Source organism: Saccostrea cucullata, unplaced genomic scaffold (genome assembly GCF_032062105.1).
Source record: "Saccostrea cucullata isolate Sc308-1 unplaced genomic scaffold, CSIRO_AGI_Scuc_v1 ctg188, whole genome shotgun sequence".
NCBI classification, from domain to species: domain Eukaryota; kingdom Metazoa; phylum Mollusca; class Bivalvia; order Ostreida; family Ostreidae; genus Saccostrea; species Saccostrea cuccullata.
Window position 1 is genome coordinate 4,752 of NW_026926584.1, and position 23,859 is coordinate 28,610.

At 34.4% G+C, this 23,859-nt stretch overlaps 1 protein-coding gene across 1 annotated transcript in view; it reads left to right on the forward strand.

Annotated features, from left to right (window-relative positions):
• The first annotated feature begins 402 nt into the window (after nt 1-402).
• The window catches only part of LOC134272134 (allatostatin-A receptor-like), a 30,185-nt gene continuing 6,728 nt past the window's right edge, over nt 403-23,859 (forward strand). The window contains exons 1-2 of the mRNA XM_062754375.1: nt 403-974; nt 22,289-22,410. Of these exons, the coding sequence (XP_062610359.1) occupies nt 642-974; nt 22,289-22,410 (455 nt within the window). The 5' untranslated portion in view covers nt 403-641. The remainder of the gene's footprint in view (nt 975-22,288; nt 22,411-23,859) is intronic.

The window sequence follows — 23,859 nt, forward strand, 5'->3', positions numbered from 1 at the left end:
GCTTTTTCAGTCTCAAGCATGCACAGCTGAAAGAAATGATCGAACATATGTTAATTTTGAAATTAAAAGGCATCAAAGCAATGAGTCCCTCTATTTTGTATGTAAAGTTTCTAAACATATGAAATAAGCTATTTCAAGGGAATCTAAAATCGGCAACCCTGCAACTGAAAGCCTCAGAAGTGTAAATATTGTAGACCTCTCAGAGCTTTATAAATCAAATTTTTTCTCTCTTAAGCTGCTGGAAATTGGATTAATCTTGGGTGTTTGCTTATTTTCAAAAAGATTTAACATTCCATATTTTTGTTTTATTATATTATATAAAAGAGAATCGTTAGACCTTTTTTATAGTTCATTTAGTGTAGAGAGAAGTAGCCTGGTCGATAAACATGGATATATCTTGGAACAGAGAGGGCCTGAATTTCATTCATTTGTGTTCTAGCATTAAGATAGGAAAAACTTCGATGGGAAAGCAAGAATAATTGAAGTGCTCGGATTTAATTTTTCCGTTTTGATTGTATACATATTTTTTAAGGGAAAGTCAAAACACTAAACTGAGAATGGTTGATTTTCATTTCAAAGTATACACTATAAAGTCTCCCTGCCACTGCAGCTTTTTGTAGTGAACAAATACACGCTGATGAATGATATATTTATATCTTAGGAACACGGAAACAATTTTTTTCATATTCCGCAAAATGAATTTCTCCGCAGTGGAAAATGTAGATATATTAGACTTCTTTGAGGATTATAACTATACTTATGACTACCAGGAAAATTTAGACTGGTTGCCTGTAAATGAACTTGTGCCTTGTGTGACTTTCTACGTCATAATCGGACTGTTGGGGATTTCCGGGAACGCCCTTGTCATCGTGGTCATTTTGGCGTTTCCCAGAATGAGGAATATCACCAACATGTTCCTCCTCAGCCTGGCCTCAGCAGATTTGTTGCTTGTACTCATCTGCGTCCCCATCAAGGTAATTTTTCACCTCTGTTTTGTATAAATAAATTGTGCTTGAAAAGAATAACTTTTTCATTATGTGAAACATTTTTTTAAAAATAGGACTTCAAATTAAATATATATATAAAGCAAGTGGGTAATAATGAATTTTAAAATAATTGTGTAAAACACGCAATAAAAAGCGACTGCATGACTTGGTTTAATATTACAGAATTGAAAAATACTCGGACATGCATACACTATTGCAAAAATAGAAAATCGTATTTTTAACACACAAAGCTGACGGAACATATTTATCTGGGATTTTTTTTTCAAAGACACGTGAAAACGGAAATATGTGTCAAGTACTCTAATGTAGATTGTCAGAATGTGTAGGTAGTCGAAAATTATTAGCCGTGCTACTTACAATTTTGTTTCTCCATTGAACTTATTTTTACTGCAGCAAAAATAAAACACTGCATGTTTATAATCATCAAAATTAAATATTGAAAATCTTTTAATTAAATAATATGAAACACTAGTTAGAAAGATTTATTGCTTAATTTTCTGAATTAAAAATTTTTTTGTGGCCATCTCATCAAATAAATTGATTTTAGGTTAGTAGAAATATTTTTGAGAACTATAACACCGGACAACTGTACGTGCTAACGATATTTTGATTTTTACATAATGTTTTAAAAAGAGACATTTCATTCATCCAATTACAAACCCAATTATGTTCCTATACAGCTCTCGAGGACTCGGAAACATGGCATACACAGAGAATCATCGTGAGCTTGAACAAGTGAAATGAATGACTTTAAAAAGACGTACAAGATTTACCAATCAATGTCTGTGTACGTTTATCATTTACAGAAAATATCGAGGCAAAAACTCATTTTAACATAGTTTTTCGGTGACAGCATGATTACGAATCTCTTACCTTATCAATTACCCAAGTCTTTAATATTTAAATCTAATGCCATGTTTTATGTTCTGCGAGTAGCGATGGCTACTGTTTTTACTTCGTTGGAAATAGTGATTCAGCGATAAAAAATGAAAAATTTTTAATTGGCGATGCCGACAATCGATAGCTTAACAACAAAATCGATTGTCGCTATATATATATATATTGATACTTTAAACATAATGCTAAATCTTAACAATTATTGTATTTTTTTCGTGTTTTGCACCTTTTTTCTCTTGTACTAAGATGGTACTTTGATTATTTTTTATGCATCTTCCATGTGCACACAAATTCCTGACCGTCGTCTGTACTAAACGGTGCTTGTAAACTTTGGTAACTGAGTCAGCGAAAAATTCGTTAACATGCTTAGAAAATAATAATTATGGCTTAATCTAAATAATATTCCCTTCCATCAGACATAATTCATATAAGCAGCAAAAGAATTGATGACTAAATATAACCATTAAGAGCACCACTTAAAAAAATCGTCTTTTAACCTGAATTTCCTCTGTTCTCATATGAAACGATATTTTCTACTCTCCACTCACATTTTATGTACTCACATTTTATGTATTATTTTTTTATAGTTTAAATATTAAGAGGCCAGTCAGAAGTTAAACACTATGCTACATTTTTTTAATCATATATAAGGAATTCAAAAGAAGTAGTGTTATTTTTATTGTGCATACCCATTCAAATGTGAACTTTTATGAAGGTAGACAACTTGTTGAACTTTTACTTAAATTTTTTCCTAATATATAGGAATTTTAATGAAAATTATTATCTTTTAAAAATCAAAACCTTTAATCAAAATTTTCAACGTGTTAAACTGATCAATATAGTTTAATTATAAACATTTTAAATGTTATTAAGAAAAAAAATGAAACATATAATTGTCTACAAGTTATCAGTTTCATGATTTTATATAAACATGTACTATTAAAATTATTTTTCTTTGATATTTAAACCAGTGTTATCCTTTCCTTTAATAAAAAAATTACCATATTCATTAAAACTGAAATATTGGCCTATGTGTTCTTTACTGCAGTTCTTATTAATAACACAATACAAAATTAAGGCCTTTCATAATGTAAAAAAAAGAAACATGAGAAATGTCCGATTATTTCCGATTATGAATCGAAACTGTGTCTCCGATTCGATTCGATAATCGATTGTATTTTTCCTCCGATTCTGAAACACTAGTTGGAAATAATTTTAGGAAAAATGAATGATTTTTAATTAAAAGGCTTGACCAAGTGTTGTAGAATGTATTTAAACAGGAAAAGGTCCAGCTGATTTTTGCAGTCAGAATGATCCGATTTCACTAGGTAACAAGACCTCATGCTGACCGGGTTCTGATTTTTCTAACCTGTTACACGAATTGATAAAAAGGGAACCCATGTTTAGGCGAATTAAGCATTTAGTGTTTCTCCTGTAAAATTCCTTTGAATTTGTGTTAAATATGTTTATGCTCGCTAAACTTTCTTTTTAATATATTCTTGCTTTTTTCTAATTGACTTTCAAGGAAAGAATAGTTTGTGCGACATACAAACGGTTCACATGATGACAACTTATTATTTTATGTTATTTGTACTTGTTAGGTGATTTTGTGTGATTTTGTTAAAAAAGGAAACTGCATTTTTCAGTAGAATACTAGTATATATACAACCCCCTGGCTTGGCTCACCTGCTAATCTTTGATATTTACATTTCGATTTGAGTATTTGCATATTTTTAAAAAGTTTTTTTTAACAAACGTAAGGAGAAAAGGTTAATAAAACATTTCAGAAGATAATATTGATTTCAATCTGTCTAAGCCATGACTTTAGATAGACTTTATCATGACATATTATCTCAAATTGATTTCACCATATAGCATTCATTGAAGACCGAAATGTTATGGAGCATTTGAATAAGTTTTACCTTTCTAAGAAACTAGAAACACAACATGCATGTTTAACATTAAAGTCTAGATTTTATTTCAATAGATTTGAATTTAAAATTGTCAAATGTAGAAATAATATTTTAAATAAATCGTTAAAGAAAGAGGGCGTACAAGGCGCGGTCAATCCCTCGCAATGATATCCACATGTAATATGTTTCTCAATTTTCAAAAATGAGTATTGTAACAATAGTATTGTTACAATGCCTTTCCAAGGCCACCATTAATTTGGACCCTTTGACCTTGATCCTGGAGATTGAACTTCTTTTTGACAGCTAACCTTTATCATTAGTTTTTAACGGTAAATTCGACGGCTTTCTCATTTCAAAGACATTTTACTTTGTGCATCATTATTATTTTTTTTTCTTGACATTGAGGTTTGGCTTTCATTTAAGAAACATCAACCCTTGCATTGAGCTGTCATACGGGGAATCCGACATCTCCGGTTAATCAAAGAAATGGAAATATTACTCCTACCTCAAGTCACTATTACCATCAGTTAATTAAGATGGAAAAAAAACCTTTAAATCGTGCCAATCTGAATAAAAAAGAGTCTGCTGTTCTTTTCACCCTGAGAGCATATCTAAAAAACTATTATTATTGTTTATTATAGGCAATTAATGCCTGTATCTTTTCAATTATTTCCTTGTGTGAACAAAAATGCCTGAGGCCTACGATCTTAGTGCTGAAAAAACTGATGATTTTTGAAGATATATATATTGAATGAAAAGCCTTAATATCCTCCAATATGAAAACACCTTTAAATTACTGACGTTGGATATCTGAGAATTAGGATCCTGCAAGATATTTCTATGTAAAGAGTAGTTATAAATTAACAAGGAAAGCTCTGTTATACTTTGGACATTTCTATCGAGTTTTCTGTTTCGGGCGAATGTCAACCAGTGTAGCATGAAGCATGAAGATACATGTAGGTGGCTACAGTGCTGGTTGAAGGACTTGAAATGGTTATTATGAAGCCTGTAGCGTTTGTTGTGGAGCTTGTTACACTGATTATTGAGCCTGTAGCAGTGGTTTGTTATATAACGCCCCTCTCAAGAATTTTTCACTCATATGGAGTCGCCACCACTTTACGGAAGGCTGTAATTTTTAGCTCACCTGAGCCAAAGGCTCAAGTGAGCTTTTCTGATCAAAATTTGTCCGTTGTCTGTCGTTGTCGTTGGCGTCGTTGTCGTCGTCGTTGTTGGCGTTGTCGTTGTTGTAAACTTTTCACATTTTCATCTTCTTCTCAAGAACCACTGGGCCAATTTCAACCAAACTTGCTACAAAGTATCCTTGGGTAAAGGGGATTCAAGTTTGTTCAAATGAAGGGCCACGCCCTTTTCCAAGGGGAGATAATTATGAATTAGAAAAAAATTAATGGCATTTTTAAAAAAATTTCTTCTCAAGAACCACTGAACTAGAAAAGATGAAACTCATGTGGAATCATCCTCAGGTAGTGAAGATTCAAGTTTGTTCAAGTCATGATCCCCAGGGGTAGGGTGGGGCCAAAATGGCCGATCAAAGTTTTACATAGGAATATATAGGAAAAATCTTTAAAAATCTTCTTCTCAAGAACCACTGGACCAGGAAAGATGAAACTCATGTGGAATCATCTTCAGGTAGTGTAGAGTCGAGTTTGTTCAAATCATGACCCCCTGGGGTAGGGTGGGGCCAAAATGGCTGATCAAAGTTTAACATAGGAATATATAGGAAAAACCTTTAAATATCTTCTTCTCAAGAACCACTGGACTAGGAAAGATGAAACTCATGCGGAATCATCCTCAGGTAGTGTAGATTCAATTTTGTTCAAATCATGACCCCCGGGGGTAGGGTGAGGCTAAAATGGCCAATCAAAGTTTTACATAGGAATATATAGGAAAAATCTTTTTCTCAAGAACCAAACAGACAGGAAAGATGAAACTCATGTGGAATCATCCCCAGGTAGTGTAGATTCAAGTTTGTTCAAATCATGACCCCCGGGGGTAGGGTGGGGCCAAAATGGCCGATAAAAGTTTTACATAGGAATATCTAAGGAAACCTTTTAAAATCTTGTTTTCAAGTACTTTAAAGCCATGCTTAGTGATATTTTTAGGGAATCATCCTCAGGTATTGTAGATTCAATTTTGTTCAAATCATGACCCCCTGGGGGGTTAAAATTCAAGCCCCCCCCCCCTTCAGCAAACTTTCAGTTCTGATCTAATGTGTGATTTTTCCTAGCCAATTGCTCAGGTGAGCGATGTGGCCCCTGGGCCTCTTGTTTAGCTCTACTAGTCAGAGACCAGAAAAGCTTATGCGACAGTAATGCGTCCGGCGTCCGTCCGTCCGTCTGTCTGTCTGTCTGTAAACAATTTTTCAAAATGCTACTCCTCCTACAGTTTTGGTCTGATTTCAATATAACTTGGCAGACATGTAGACTACACTAAGATACATAACTCTGTATATCGGTTTTTGATTTCGATGAACGGTGTTGCCGAGGTTACTAAAAATAGAAATTTCTGTGAAATTGTTTCAAAATGCTGCTCATCCTACAGTTTTGGTCTGATTTCAATATAACTTGGCACACAAATAGACTACAGTAAGATACACAATTTCGTGTATCAGTTTTTTGATTTTTATTTACAATGTTGCCATAGTTACTAAACTTTCTGTGAAATACTTTCAAAACACTACTCCTCCTACAGTTTTCTTCTGATTTCAATATAATTTTGCACAGAAGTAGACCACACTAAGATACACAATTATATTTATCATTTTTTGATTTTAATGAACATTATTGCCTTAGTTAATTACTAAAGATAGAAATTTCTGTAAAATACTATCAAAATGCTACCCCAAATACAGTTTTAGTCTGATTATAGGATAATGTGGCATGCAAGTAGACTACACTAAGAACATAAAGAGACTAAATCAAAGATCATTATACTATTTATTGCTGTTGCAAAGTTTAAGACCAAGTGCCAGTTTTCTCTTCTATGTAATAAGTAAAAACCAGTAGAGCTTCAGTCTCGACAGAGACTTCTGGTTTTCCTATACTCAGCACTCAGGGCCATTGAGCAATGAGGGACCTTTCTCGTGCCAGCAACTACCGCGACACGGGACCTCGCTTTAAACGGTCTCATCCGAAAGTCTGGCCTCCACGTCCCACAGTGGGATTCGAACCTGCAACACAAGGATCAACTCCTTACTCCGCTGCGACTCTTGAGCAGCCGCTCTAACCACTACATCTGTTGCACTGATTGTTGAGTCTGTAGTGCTGGATGTGGAGCTTGTAGCAATGATTGTAAAGACTTGTAGGATTTGCAGAGGTTGTTCTTGAACCTGTAGCGCTGGTTGTGGAGCCTTTAGCGCTGGTTGTAAGGCTGTACTGCTCTGAGGCCGGAGGGCTGTTGTGGAGCTTCCTATGGTATAACAACCTTAAGAGGGAGACGCTGTCTGGCTTATTTGGAGGGTGCTCCTGTTGACAATGTTCCATCTGTTGTCTGCCGTTTTCGTGGCATGATTTCCTTGCAGTGGTATTTTACTGTTGCAGTGATCAAAGAGAAAAGGGTTTAGTTTGAGTGAGCATGATTTATATATATAAAGGAAATAACTGGCTACTAGCTAGCGAGGAAAGACAACCGTATACACTCCTTCGATAACAGCGTCCTATCAATTCCTACATTTACACAGTTGGATTCAAACCCGCAAAGTAAGGATCAACTCCTTACTCCGCTACTCTAGAACAGACGCTCTAACCACTGCGCCACGTGGGCGACTAAGTAACAATGTAGCAATTTTAAATCATGATAATTTGGTAATTAAGTTAAAAGGAAGACGTTGACCCCCTCCCCCGTTAACATACAAATTAAGATGACATTGTAGTTAGGATGTATTTGTATTTGCTTTTCAAAGTTTCTTTTCAGGTTAGTTTCCAATTTATTTTAACTTGCGTTCTCCTACTTTCTAGGAGTCTGTAAGACAAACCCGTATACGACCAAAAGTATTATAAGAAGTGACCTTACCCCTTCTTCATAATACACGTTTTGTTTTATCTGTTATCAAGAAATCAAATTAAAGCTGCGAGTTGGCCTTTATCCTCATCAGGCTCTCCATAGTCGTAGCTGTTGGTCCTTTACATATACCCATTTATAATTATCCCCCTTTTAAAACGTTTTATGTTTTAAATTTTAAACACGCACATTGACCCTCCGGTGAATATGGCTTCAAATTCATGGAATATGTGGAGTTATGAATTGTTTGCTTCTGGATAGATTATATAGGGACTATTTATACTCTCCAGACTCAATATATGTCGGTATTTTTATTCACAGCATTCCCTATCATTCAGGTTAGAAGGAGAGTACGATACGCTCAGGTTCCTTCAATCAAAGTGAACAAAGAAGGAAAGGGACTGAATTTGATAGGTCTATCAATATTTCATTTCCACAATTCTTAACTCCCCAAACAAGCATCAAGCCTTGGGGTATAGTTTGGTTTAGTACACAATACTGTTTTTACACGTTGTTGTCGGTTATCAATCACTGTTTGCTTATATCAACAGAATTCTGGAATCTTGAATCCATTTTCATCCAGAAACTATTTCAATAAATAAAATATATGGGGAAAAGGAACATTATTCAAGCTCAAAGGTCCTATAAACAATACAAATCAGGAGCAGAGCAAACACAGACCTCCAAAACATATTAAAGATAGATTTAAATCTTAAGAAAATAATAACTGAACAAAAATACTAGTACTTTGTTTTAGTCATAGTATTGTGTTCGATAAGTTGCAATTGAGTTCAGGATCGCATATATTACGACTAATTTATAATGCCAAGAATAAATAAACAAAATATGAAAGCCTTACCTCCATTTGATGAAAAGTCAAAGGCAAGTTTAAAGCTTAATTTTTGATAAAATTCAAAGGTCAATGATAAAAGTCGCCCGTGTGACGCAGTGGCTAAAGCGTCTGCTCTATAGTCGCGAAGTAAGGAGTCGATCCTTATGTCGCGGGTTCGAATCCGACTGTGGAACGTGGAGACCGGTCCTTCGGATGAGACTGTATAATCCTAGATCCCGTGTCGCAGTAGGTGCTGGCACGAAAAAATCCCTCACTGCTCAATGGCCTTGAGTGCCAAATATAGAACAAAGTTTGCAGCTCTCCACTGGCAAGTGATGGCGTCTCTATATATGTGAAAAAATCTCGAGAGGGACGTTAAACAATGTTCAATCAATCAATGATTTAAAATATTTCAAACAATTCAGAAAATAAGGCGTATGTTAAGTTTATAACGTTAGATGAACGTAAATAATTAATTATGGCCCCGCTTTGCGGGCGCCCTATAGTGATCAGTCCGTCCGTCCAGCTGTCCGTCTGTGATCTCTAGTCCGGAGTATGTCTCCTCTCTCCTTGGCCCAATCCGACTCATACTTCACCTAAAGAGTGCCTTTGGATAAAGGGTGTGCAGTGACCTTGAACCATGTTTCTAGGTCAAAGGTTAAGGTCATTACACAATTATATGAAAAATCCTTGTCCAATGCATATTTTCTCTCCCATTGTTCCAGTGTGGCTCACACTTCACACAAAGAGTGCCACTGGTCAATGTATGTGCAGTGACCTTGAATGGAGTTTCTAGGTCAAGTTAATAGGTCAAAAATAACCTCTCTGTTTAAATTCTTGTCCGGAGCATATTTTCTCTCCTTGGCCCAATCTGGCTCATACTTCTCCCACAGTGTCTCTTTGGGTAAAGGGTGTGCAATGACCTTGAACCATGTTTCTAGGTCAAACGTTAAGGTCATAGCACAATTATATGAAAAATCCTTATCTGGGGCATATCATCTCTCCCCTTGGTCCTGTGTGGCTCACACTTCACTCACTGTGACACAGGTCAATGGATGTGCAGTGACCTTGAACGAAGTTTCTAGGTTCAGAGTCAAAAATAGCCTCTTTTAAAATCTTTGTTCTGTGCATAGTTTCTTACCCTTAAGTCCAGTCAGCCTCATACTTTACCAATTGACCTAGGGTACGGAACACTTGTGATTTTCCTTCCATATTTGATAGAGGATATGCAACAAATTTTATAGAGGATCATACATTTCTAAAAGTTTTTTATTTTATTATTTCTTCAGAGATTAGTTACTCTTTGTCCCCTTTAGACTCAAACAACTGAAAAATAGACCCTTTTCAGCTACTTCACATTTTCATGTTCTTTGCTGAAAGCGGGGCCCGCCCCTTGGGATGGCAACCATCTCAATGATATCTGGTTACTGTTGGATTCCAAAGAAGGTCTTGTCACAAGAAGTACATGTACGCAGTTGAAATATGAAAACCTTGAGTGAAAAGTAGTCGTAATCTAATGTCAATGTCATGATGTCATAAATATACTCTTTATAATATAATGGTCTAGGAGTGTTCTTTATTAGTAAGAAAACTGCTCAATCAACATCGTCGGTTGGTTTGTTTTTAGCTCTACTGGTCAGAGACCAGAAGAGCTTATGCGATAGTAATGCGTCCGGCGTCCGTCCGTCTGTCTGTCTAGCTGTCTGTCTGTCCGTCTGTCTGTAAACAATTTTTAAAAACGCTACTCCTCCTACAATTTTAGTCTGATTTCAATATTACTTGGCACACAAGTAGACTACACTAAGATACATAGAATAGTGCATCGGTTTTTGATTTCAATGAACGGTGTTGCCATGGTTACTAAAAATAGAATTTTCTGTGAAATTCGTTTAAAACGCTACTCCTTCTACAATTTTGGTCTGATTTCAATATAACTTGGCACACAAGTAGACTACACTAAGATACATAGAATAGTGCATCGGTTTTTGATTTCGATGAACAGTGTTGCCATGATTACTAAAAATAGAATTTTCTGTGAAATTCCTTTAAAACGCTACTCCTTCTACAATTTTGGTCTGATTTCAATATAACTTGGCACACAAGTAGACTACACTAAGATACATAGAATAGTGCATCGGTTTTTGATTTCGATGAACAGTGTTGCCATGATTACTAAAAATAGAATTTTCTGTGAAATTCCTTTAAAACGCTACTCCTTCTACAATTTTGGTCTGATTTCAATATAACTTGGCACAAAAGTAGACTACACTAAGATACATAGAATAGTGCATCGGTTTTTGATTTCAATGAACGGTGTTGCCATGGTTACTAAAAATAGAATTTTCTGTGAAATTCCTTTAAAACACTACTCCTTCTACAGTTTTGGTCTGATTTCAATATAACTTGGCACACAAGTAGACTACACTTAGATACATAGAATAGTGCATCGGTTTTTAATTTCGATGAACGGTGTTGCCATGGTTACTAAAAATAGAATTTTCGGTGAAATTCCTTTAAAACGCTTCTCCTTCCTCAATATTGGTCTGATTTCAATATAACTTGGCACAAAAGTAGACTACACTAAGATACATAGAATAGTGCATCGGTTTTTGATTTCAATGAACGGTGTTGCCATGGTTACTAAAAATAAAATTTTCTGTGAAATTCCTTTAAAACACTACTCCTTCTACAGTTTTGGTCCGATTTCAACATAACTTGGCACACAAGTAGACTACACTTAGATACATAGAATAGTGCATCGGTTTTTAATTTCGATGAACGGTGTTGCCATGGTTACTAAAAATAGAATTTTCTGTGAAATTCCTTTAAAACACTACTACTTCTACAGTTTTGGTCTCATTTCAATATCACTTGGCACACAAGTAGACTACACTAAGATACATAAAATAGTGCGTCGGTTTTTGATTTCGATGAACGGTGTTGCCATGGTTACTAAAAATAGAATTTTCTGTGAAATTCATTTAAATCACTACTCCTTCTACAGTTTTGGTCCGACTTCAATATAACTTGGCACAAAAGTAGACTACACTAAGATACATAGAATAGTGCATCGGTTCTTGATTTCAATGAACGGTGTTGCCATGGTTACTAAAAATAGAATTTTCTGTGAAATTCCTTTAAAACACTACTCCTTCTACAGTTTTTGTCTGATTTCAATATAACTTGGCACACAAGTAGCCTACACTACGATACGTGAAATATTTCATTTTGATGAACGGTGTTGCCATGGTTACTAAAAATAGAATTTTCTGTGAAATTCCTTTAAAACACTACTCCTTCTACAGTTTTGGTCTGATTTCAATTTAACTTGGCAAACAAGAAGACGACACTAAGATACATAGAATAGTGCATCGGTTTTTGATTTCAATGAACGGTGTTGCCATGGTTACTAAAAATAGAATTTTCTGTGAAATTCCTTTAAAACGCTACTCCTTCCTCAATATTGGTCTGATTTCAATATAACTTGGCACAAAAGTAGACTACACTAAGATACATAGAATAGTGCATCGGTTTTTGATTTCAATGAACGGTGTTGCCATGGTTACTAAAAATAGAATTTTCTGTGAAATTCCTTTAAATCACTACTCCTTCTACAGTTTTGGTCCGACTTCAATATAACTTGGCACAAAAGTAGACTACACTAAGATACATAGAATAGTGCATCGGTTCTTGATTTCAATGAACGGTGTTGCCATGGTTACTAAAAATAGAATTTTCTGTGAAATTCCTTTAAAACACTACTCCTTCTACAGTTTTTAGCTCTACTGGTCAGAGACCAGAAGAGCTTATGCAATAGTAATGCGTCCGTCGTCCGTCCGTCTGTCTGTCCGTCCGTGTGTCTGTCTGTCTGTAAACAATTTTTCAAAATGCTACTCCTCCTACAGTTTTGGTCCGATTTCAATATAACTTAGCACACAAGTAGACTACACTAAGATACATAATTCTGTGCATCGGTTTTTGATTTCGATGAGTGGTGTTGCCATGGTTACTAAAAATAGAAATTTCTGTGAAATTCTTTCAAAATGCTACTCCTCCTACAGTTTTGGTCCGATTTCAATATAACTTGGCACAGAAGTAGACTACACTAAGGTATATAATTCTGTGCATCGGTTTTTGATTTCGATGAACGGTGTTGCCATGGTTTCTTAAAATAGAAATTTCTGCGAAATTCTTTCAAAATGCTACTCCTCCTACAGTTTTGGTCCGATTTCAATATAACTTGGCACACAAGTAGACTACACTAGGTTACATAATTCTGTGCATCGGTTTTTGATTCCGATGAACGGTGTTGCCATGGTTACTAAAAATATAAATTTCTGTGAAATTCTTTCAAAATGCTACTCCTCCTACAGTTTTGGTCCGATTTCAATATATCTTGGCACACAAGTAGACTACACTAGGATACATAATTCCGTGCATCGGTTTTTGATTTTGATGAACGGTGTTGCCATGGTTACTAAAAATAGAAATTTCTGCGAAATTCTTTCAAAATGCTACTCCTCCTAGAGTTATGGTCTGATTTCAATATAACTTGGCACACAAGTAGACTACACTATAAAGATACGTAATTCTGTGCATCGGTTTTTTATTAGCTCTACTGGTCAGAGACCAGAAGAGCTTATGCGATAGTAATGCGTCCGGTGTCCGTCTGTCTGTCAGTCTGTCCGTCTGTCTGTAAACAATTTTTCAAAACGCTACTCCTCTTTTACTCCAATTTTAGTCTGATTTCAATATTACTTGGCACACAAGTAGACTACACTAAGATACATAAAATAGTGCATCGGTTTTTAATTTCGATGAACTGTGTTGCCATGGTTACAAAAAATAGAATTTTCTGTGAAATTCCTTTAAAACACTACTCCTTCTACAGTTTTGGTCTGATTTCAATATAACTTAGCACACAAGTAGACTACACTAAGATACTTAGAATAGTGCATCAGTTTTTAATTTCGATGAACGGTGTTGCCATGGTTACTAAAAATAGAATTTTCTGTGAAATTCCTTTAAAACACTACTCCTTCTACAGTTTTGGTCTGATTTCAATATAACTTGGCACACAAGTAGACTACACAAAGATACATGGAATAGTGCATCGGTTTTTGATTTCGATGAACGGTGTTACCATGGTTACTAAAAATAGAATTTTCTGTGAAATTCCTTTAAAACGCTACTCCTTCTACAGTTTTAGTTTGATTTCAAAATAAGTTGGCACACAAGTAGACTACTCAAAGATACATAAAATAGTACAATGGTTTTTGATAAGTACAAACCAGTAGAGCTACAGTCTCGACAGAGACTTCTGGTTTATGTTTTCACATCATCCTAGTGTTAGTTTTTCCACCATTAACAAAGAAAAATTGTATTGTTTGTCATTAAAACTTCTTGTAGATTGAAACATTTTGCCATTATATCCTGATTTTATCATGTTTTAATTCCGTCCAGTTTTTGCCTCTTATGGAGATGAAGAAAACGAGATATGGACAGATAGTTCTGTCGTTCCTCGTATGGGAAAGGTGTGTTACTTGGTGCATTTTATTTATGACAGTAAATTTGAAAAGATTTTATGAGAGATAAAACCAGTTTATTGTCTTTCCGATATATTTCATTTTTTAGCTCTACTGGTCAGAGACCAGAAGAGCTTATGCGATAGTAATGCGTCCGGCGTCCGTTCGTCTGTCTGTCTGTCTGTCTGTCTGTAAACAATTTTTCAAAACGCTACTCCTTCTACAGTTTTGGTCTGATTTCAATATCACTTATCACACAAGTAGACTACACTAAGATACATAAAATAGTGCATCGGTTTTTGATTTCGATGAACGGTGATGCCATGGTTACTAAAAATAGAATTTTCTGAGAAATTCCTTTAAAACACTACTCCTTCTACAGTTTTGGTCTGAATTCAATATTACATGGCACACAAGAAGACTACACTAAGATACATAAAATAGTGCATCGGTTTTTGATTTTGTTGAACGATGTTGCCATGGTTACTAAAAATAGAATTTTCTGAGAAATTCCTTTAAAACCCTACTCCTTCTACAGTTTTAGTCTCATTTCAATATCACTTGGCACACAAGTAGACTACATTAAGATACATAAAATAGTGCATCGGTTTTTGATTTCGATGAACGATGTTGCCATGGTTACTAAAAATAGAATTTTCTGTGAAAATCCTTTCAAACCCTACTCCTTCTACAGTTTTAGTCTCATTTCAATATCATTTGGCACACAAGTAGACTACATTAAGATACATAAAATAGTGCATCGGTTTTTGATTTCGATGAGCGGTGTTGCAACAGTTACTAAAAATAGAATTTTCTGAGAAATTCCTTTAAAACGCTACTCCTTCTACAGTTTTGGTCTCATTTCAATATCACTTGGCACACAAGTAGACTACACTAAGATACATAAAATAGTGCGTCGGTTTTTGATTTCGATAAACGATGTTGCCATGGTTACTAAAAATAGAATTTTCTGTGAAATTCCTTTAAAACGCTACTCCTTCTACAGTTTTGGTCTGATTTCATTATCACTTGGCACACAAGTAAACTACACTAAGATACATAAAATAGTGCATCGGTTTTTGATTTCAATGAACAGTGTTGCCATGGTTACTAAAAATAGAATTTTCTGTGGAATTCCTTTAATATGCTACTCCTTCTACAGTTTTGGTCTGATTTCAATATAATTTATCACACAAGTACACTACACTAAGATACATAATTCTGTGCATCGGTTTTTGATCAGTACAAACCAGTAGAGCTACAGTCTCGACAGAGACTTCTGGTTTAAAAATATAACCTGCATGCAGATTTTATTTTTAAAAAAATAAAACATGTCAGAAAGGACATTATACATTTCTAAATGTAAAATCAAGATTGGGTAATTTCTAGTGATTTATTGGAAAGGTTCCAATGAATAATGTATGTATGTATTAATAACTGTAATCACAATTTATCGTTGAAATCTTTTACTGAAATCTGCTTACTGAAACATAGAGATTCAGAAAAACGTTTGATAAAGCTTAAAATTAGCTCCATGTCAGATTTTATCCTAATAAAACCCATTAAACTTTGTCCTAACTTGCGTGGTAGCTTATGTTGATCTAAAAATCTATAATTATATTTCAGTAGAACCTTTGTTGAATGCAAGGGCATAGACCGGCTCATTAATAATTATGTCATATTATACAAATATATATACTAGTATCAATAAATCAGAGACCCTATCCATAAATACTGTAAATCAAGTGATAAAATTATCAGAATTAAACGCACGACGACAAATTCACGTACACAGTATTGGGTCAGTAACAAACAACTATTGTCATTTTTTGAGTGCATTTATTATTACCACTCAGTATTTTTCTGTGACAAGTAAATCATATCCACAATGATGACTGTGGGCAATGCTTATTTCAGTGATCATTAGTTAGAAAAAAAAAACATTCATCAAAAGAAATAAATTCACTGATATGAAACTAGGACTGAGATAAAAGATCATGAAAATGTTGATGCAAGGACAAATGCAAAAGATATATTAAAAATTGATTTTAAATGTCTGAATGCTGGCATTTTTGTACTGATACTCTGGGTCTTTGTCACGTGATGTTCGTGAAGCGCTTTAAGGAAATTCGTTGTGTCACTTGAAAGTGCAGTGTATGCATATAACAAATTAAGTGTTTCTTTAATTTATTCCTATTAATTATTTTGACACTGAATTTAAATACGGAAATTCCCAACAAGTTTTTTTTTTTTTTTTTTTTTTAATCTTATTCACACCTATGTTTGGGAACAGTTTATGTTTGTTAGTATGTTATTAAAGCCCCTCTCGAGTATTTTCACATATATGGATACGCCACCATTTGTCGGAGGAGAGCTGTAGGTTTTTATGATTTACTCGGCACTCAGGGCCATTGAACAGTGAGGAATCTTTTTCGTGCCAGCACCTACAGCGACAGGAAACTCATTTTATTCGGTCTCTTCCGACGGACCGGTGTCCACGTCCCACAGTGGGATTCGAACCCTAGACTTTCGAGCAGACACTTTAACCACTTCGCCACGCGGGCGACGGGAACAGTTCATTTAAACCACATAAGTCAAGAGCAAAGCAATTAAGGGCCTTAAAAATCAAGAGGTGGTATCAGATGCCATCGAGGAGTAAGCATCCCCTGTCGATCGCTCCACATTTGCTCCTTGCTATGATCGGGAGAAATAATAGCCCTGAACAATTAGTATAAAAACGTCAATTTGAGAATATCCAGGTCAGTCGCGATTCTATTCCATCCCTTCGGATAAAATTGTGGCTGATCAGAGATACTTTTTTTAGCTTATTGAATCACAACTCCACATTCACTTATGATGAAAGAATTTGATGGTGTTTTCTTGCCCTTTCAAAATGCAGCTGTTATGGCAGAGCAGCACAATGTTGATTTCGTCAAATTAAAGATACATGTGAAAATTTGTTTACAATACTGAATGAGCTATGTTATAGTTAACCTTATTTTTCTTTACAATTTTTTATCTAAATAAAAAAATTAAATTAATTGCTTCCTTCCAGACGGACACATGTATATGTCAAATTTAAGGTCGGGTCCTAGAACGTTTTGCCAAGAAGAGTTATATTCCTATTTACTACAAGAATTATGTCTGTCTATTTTTCACATTGTATCTAGATGAGGTACTGAAATTTGTTTAGAATGTGAACATAAATGGTACATTACCACTGTTTACGCGAGATTGGATCAGTCATTACATGATGTTGTTTTGACGACTGCCCTAAGGTAAAGAATAGTTAACAGTAAAAGTAGCAGTAGAAAGAAAACCCTCCATGATTTTTAGTATGGCATGCTTAAAATAATGACCAGTGGTTGCTTTTCTATGCAAAATCTCTGTCTTGTTTATTAGCTAAATCCCCCAAAGAATTTCTGTCTACTTATTGCCAAAATGGAATCGTTTCCAAAAATGTCATATCCAATGAGATGTCTACACTAACCTGTAGGGCAAAAGAAGTAAAATAAATTCCCATGTCTTGACCAGAAATTTCAGCATCCCTGCTATCGTAGTGATTGAAAAGATATATAAAAGAAAATTTCATTGGGGTGTGTGATTATAATCATCTGTATAACCGTTACTCGATGGGAAGGACTATTAAATAGTTAGGAAGTACAAATCTAGGTGTACTCTTTCCATAATAGCGCTAGCATCCTATTCCTACAGCACTCACTGAACGGGATGCGGAATTAATGTTTGTGTTCAATTAAGAAGATACTAGTAATTTGAAAAACTTCATAGGAAAATGAAATTTGGTCACGTGATCAAAGAGCTACATGTGTATGATTTGATCACGATCACTTGTACTTCTGTAAAACTCAAATCATTGAACATGCATGTATTACGAAGTTATTCAATTAAGAAGTTATGCAAAAAGCAAGTCTTTCCATTTATTTTCTTTGTATCCATATCTATTAGGTGTCAAGTAATTAATTTCAAAGAATGCCAAGCGGATTTTAACATAGTGGCTCAAAGAGGTTTTATTACTCCTTTTGCTTAGAACTTAATGTATACGTGCCTACCAATTCTGTTGTAAACTTTTCTAAAATTTTCATATCATCTGCAAATCATGTTAAAAGCATCTAACTTTGGATCTTCAAAAAATGGAACGAGTAAAATAAAAGTACATGTAGAATACTTTTATCTTCACGATATTAGCAAAAATAAACCTAAGCAAGGACAGAACGGTACGAGTCACATATTCTTTGTATGTTGTTACGGAGCTGAAAATAAAGATGTTACTTATGAAGCTAGAAAATAAAAGTACAGCAAGCAATATAAGCATTCCCGCATTCCCAAACTTTTTTAGTATCTAATTAAATTGTTAGACCTCAAATATTTCCCCAATGTATTAAGAGAGTACTTGCTTTATATTTCTAAAATAGCACATAAAATTAAACTTAACATGACCAGCTGATATTTATGTTCCTTTCTTCATAAAACAACCCTATTCGTCTTTATATCCCCACAAGATTACGTTGTATTCGATTGATTCACAGCACCTTTGGAGAAATTAATAAATCATTTGGTACATAATAAGCTGATAAACTCATTTGTTATTCTGTTGTTTGTTAAAAATTTTCAATTTTACAAGCACGCATTAGAGAATACCACAACACTACTTGACGAATGAATTTTGTATAATACAGTACAGGGTGAAACAATAATGTTGGTGGCACCAATACCGTCTCTGGAGACAAAATCTTCATAATTTACCTGTAAACAAGTTTTTAATTATTATACCCACCCCCCGGTTCGAAGGAAAGGGGGTATACTGGTTTACTCTTGCGTGTCTGCCTGTCTAGCTATATGTCTGCCGGTAACAAATTTTTATGCTTGAATTTTAGCATAAACTTTGTTGAGGCCGATGTCAACTTCCTGTTTATCCATGTGTCTGTCCGTACCATACATTACAAATTTGTGGTCAAAGTTTTCTTAGCGACTACTCGTCGCAGCTGCTTGAAATTTTAGCACATTCTTCGCTAAAGCATTCTTTATTGTTGGATATAAATTTGTTTAAATCCGATGTTCACTTCTTGTTTATCCATGCGTCTGTTCGTACATACAAACGATAGGATGTATTAATTTGCTCTTCTTCATTTTCATTAAATACGTACATGTATGACTGTATGAAAAATACGGAAATGCTCTTTTTGACAGGCTACAAAGTGCATGTTCATTGTAAACAGATCTAATATTTGGCATACAATGACATTGTATATTAAACAAATGTCAAGATTCTGTTTACACTCGAACTACTCTAAAACCTTTCGGGTTAATCACCGAAATATCTCAAAATAATGTTTTTTCATGTAACAAGTTTCTTTGTTGCATTACCCTACATATTACTTCAACATTATGAGATCTAAAAGGATTTCCCTTTTTCTCTGCATGTATTACTTCACTGTTACTTTATGCTGAGCGCGCCATCCACATTTCACATTCCATGTAGGAGCTTCCTCAGGTACAAATTTTGTTAAATCCAAAATTTGCTTTAATAATTAATTTTTCACAACAAAACAAGTCTAATCTATAATTGAAATATTAATGCGAATTTCATCGTGCGTTACAGTTCAATGTTTTTTTTACTTTCAGAATTTTTGAAACTTAATGACTAGGTTCGAGGGCAACATGCGTGTTGTTGGACCCAAGAACCAAACCGTTTGCCTAATAGCTTGGTTCGAGGGGTCGATAAAACTTGTTTTGCCCTAGAACACGCAAATTAATGTTTTCTTATACCTTTTACTCATTTATTGTCCCCGCTTGAAAAGTGGGGGATATTAATTTGGGTCTGTCCGTCCGTCTCTCTGTCTGTCTGTAACGCGTCCGTTTCCACACGATATCTCGAGAACCCTTTGAGCTTTCGCAATGAAATTTTGCATAGCAACTCCCTATGGACTAAAGAAGAACCCTATTGATTTTGAGGTCCAAAGGTCAAGGTCATAAATTCGCAAATTCTGTCTGTTATAACATTTTCGTTTCCGCGCGATTTCTCGAGAACTCTTAGAGCTTTTGCAATGAAATTTTACATAACAACTTCCTATGGCCTAAGAAAGACCCCTATTGATTTTGAGGTCAAAAAGTCAAAGTTCAAGGTCGAAAATTGATACGTTCCTTCTGTATGAAACACTATCCTTTCCGGGCGATATTTCAAGAAGATTTTAAACTTTTGCATTGTAATTTTGTACCAAAACTCCCTAGGACCCCTCTCACCCCTCTCAAAGTGACCCGCCCCGTTTGTTTTATTAGTATTTATTGTATTACATGTCGCTATTTTTAGCACAGGGGCATGAGGAGAGTTATTACGTATAAAACAGTTTCTCGGTAGAATTTATACTCTTTTTAATAAAGGTTAAATTAGACACCATGCATTGTGTAAAATTTTGACAATATCGAACGTGAATCTATACATGTATGTGACTTCATTTTTGTTGCATATAATTTTCGCCAGTTTAAAGCGGTTCCGTGGTGTAGTGGTACGAGGGTCATTCAAAAAATACGTAGACAATGCTTCTCATCGTCATATGATTATTACAAGATTATAGATCAACACATTTTCGTAAACATAATATTTTTTGTCGAAGTGTGAAGTTTCATTCCCTTTGATTAAATAGAACTCATGTTAGCCAAAATTTAAAGCAACATGTTTTGTTGCCACGGAGCATGGTTAAGCAATATTGTAACGTCAAAAACAACGCTGAGAAAGTTTGTCAAAAGTATACACATTTTTGTTATTTCAAACACGGTTTGTAGCGTCTTCTCCATTCAAAACACATATCCACAACACTTAACACCTAGTTTGCTAACAATTGTACAAATAAAGCTTGAATTAGAATGTTTATTGTTTTCAAATTCTTTGATTTACCACGCAACTCTATTATTTCTGCAACATTGAAGCACACATCACGTTCAATGACGTTCCTAACTCTTTTGACAATATTTTTAACTTTAACCTGTTCTTTGCAGACAATCCATCGTCCGATTCAAACTCGCTACCACTCAAAAATTATATTTTCAATTTAATACAAATACACAGATTTTTTTTCATACAAATCCTGGTTTATAAGGATTTTTTAAGCTTGTAGAAAAAGTTTCCCGAATGTAAAGTCTAATTTTATTGCTACTTGCTGCTCCGTGACGTCCTCCAACGTCATGGTTTTTTGCCTTTTTCAATCAAGTCCATATGTATTTAGAAGCTAATATCTTTTAAAATGGAACGAGATATTACAAAACCTGATTTCAATTTTATTAATACAGCAATACTTTATTTAAACATGTAAATTTTATTTCGTTCCAGCTCCTTTTATTAGAGATATAGCTGTAAATACTATAAAGTGAAAATTAGAAAATTACTCAATTTTGACGGTGCTCCGTGACCCCATTTTTGCTGTTCTAAATCCTTGGTCATTTTTATAAATACGAAGATATATTCCAATTTTTTACTCAAATTATTTGAATCTGTTGTTAAAATATTTGTACCAAATTTGGATATAATATGACGTTAAATAAAAAAGTTAGGACAAAAGTCTACGAACTTTTTGAATGACCCTCGTATGTCACTTTAGCTTGTACAAACTCATAAAATCATCATTACAGTGTGATAAATATTCCATATAAAAAGAATCGTCTATACACATAATAAAGAATAAGCAATCAAATCTTTATATCGATATTGGCATATTTTATTTGCTTCAGTATACATGTATACATTTAAGAATTCTACAAATTCAGTCATGGGAATCCGACCCCCCCCCCCCCCCCCGAACTTCGCATGGTTTACTTTTTCCCTAAGCGGGGGACACAAATTCTCTGAATTAGCTTGTTTCTTCTGGTATATAAGGATGTAGAACACCAAAAAAAATGCAAATAAGATTTAATTAGCTGATCCCGCCTATTGTATGACGAAAGCGGTCAAACATCTCATCAACAGGGCCAACATCTTACTCCCCGGTCAAACATCGATTTTTTTTTTTTTTTAATTCTACACATCGAGACAAGAAGTGGTCTAATGTAATTACATAGTTATACATTTTTCGATTTTTATTTCAGTGTGCCACCTACTTTTCCTACACTTGGAGGATGGGAGCGTTCCTGTGTACTTTTACCCACTACGTACAGAACGTATCTATGGTCTGTTCCGTCATTACTCTCACAGTAATGAGCATAGAAAGGTACTGTATCATTGTCTTAAGCGTTTATGGAAGTGTGAACACTTATACCAAATATCATTACTACTAACAGTAAACACAATTTCCCCAAAGATTCGTGATTTAAATAATTTTATGATTTATTGAATGCAAGTCAATGTTTAAGCTTTGATAAGGTTGGCGAAAGAAGCGGGAAAGATATTTTAGCACGAAGGCAAGAGATAATTTTTTTCCAGTTTAACTATTATGCCCATATTTTAATGATATTCTCAGGTGGAAAAGTTAATTAATACATATATACGCTTAAATATTAAAAACTTTTTCTGATAATATTGTATCTCTTGTTTTTTTTTCTTAAATTGATTTTCCGAAGTTTCCAAATCTCTTTAAAAGGTACATGTATTATCAATTAGGAAGGTCGACTGGTCTAATTTTCGGTATCTAATTTTTGATACGAGAATTTAAATAACGGTCTACTAAAGGACTGACTACCCAAACCCCAGTATTTTTTGGAAAATAACTGCAGTATAATTTAGGTGTTTAAATATCTAACTTCAGAGTTATCCATTTCATATAAGATTTACTGGCCCTTAAGATTCAAGATTGGACTGTCTATATAGAAAAGGTTAATTTACTCACCTCCCCCTGCCCCCCCCCCCTACCCCCGATACCTGTAAGGTTGCTTTTGCCTTAGAAATTTTCAAAGACTTTTAAAAGAACAATGTAATATATAATTTCAACAAAGTAGAAAGTCTTTATTATAGAGGAAAGTCCGAAGATAATAGATTCAGATAGAGCCGTGTCAGTGCTGGCGTTTCAATTCAGCTAATGTAATAGTACTCATTTTTGTCTGCACAATAATCAATCTTTATGTTCTTTAAATGAATAAAATTTGTTTGTTATGACGAAGATCTCTAATGAAAGTGTACTTGTAGCATAACATTTCTCTTACAATGTAATCGATATCTAACATAATTTCAAAAATTCGTTTAATAGAATTTTGCTTCAAAAGAAAGTCACATTTATCAAAAACTAATAATGATATGATGGGACAAATTTAACGCGCTTATAATGCCTTTATTAAGTTTATGTGAAACTTGAATGTGTTTTCCATATAAATAATATCTATATGGACTAGTGTAATTCTAATATAGGGAATAGGGGAACAATATCAGATAATTTCCAGGGGATTAGCTGTGCAGATGAAAATAAAATTACATGACTGTATTAATCTTAATATCGTCAGTTTATCCAATTACCCCACTTTAACTTGAGACTACAACCCCTATGAACGAGGAATACAGTCCCCAATGAAGTCTGTATTTATATAAACTGTCTGTTGTTAATTCTAGATGATTGACTTTGAAGAAGTACATGTAGTATAACCAGATTAAAAAAAACAAGCAAATTAAAAAAGAAGTGGTCACTCGCTTTCTGCGTCTTATTGAATGGGATGGCATCATTTATCATGGC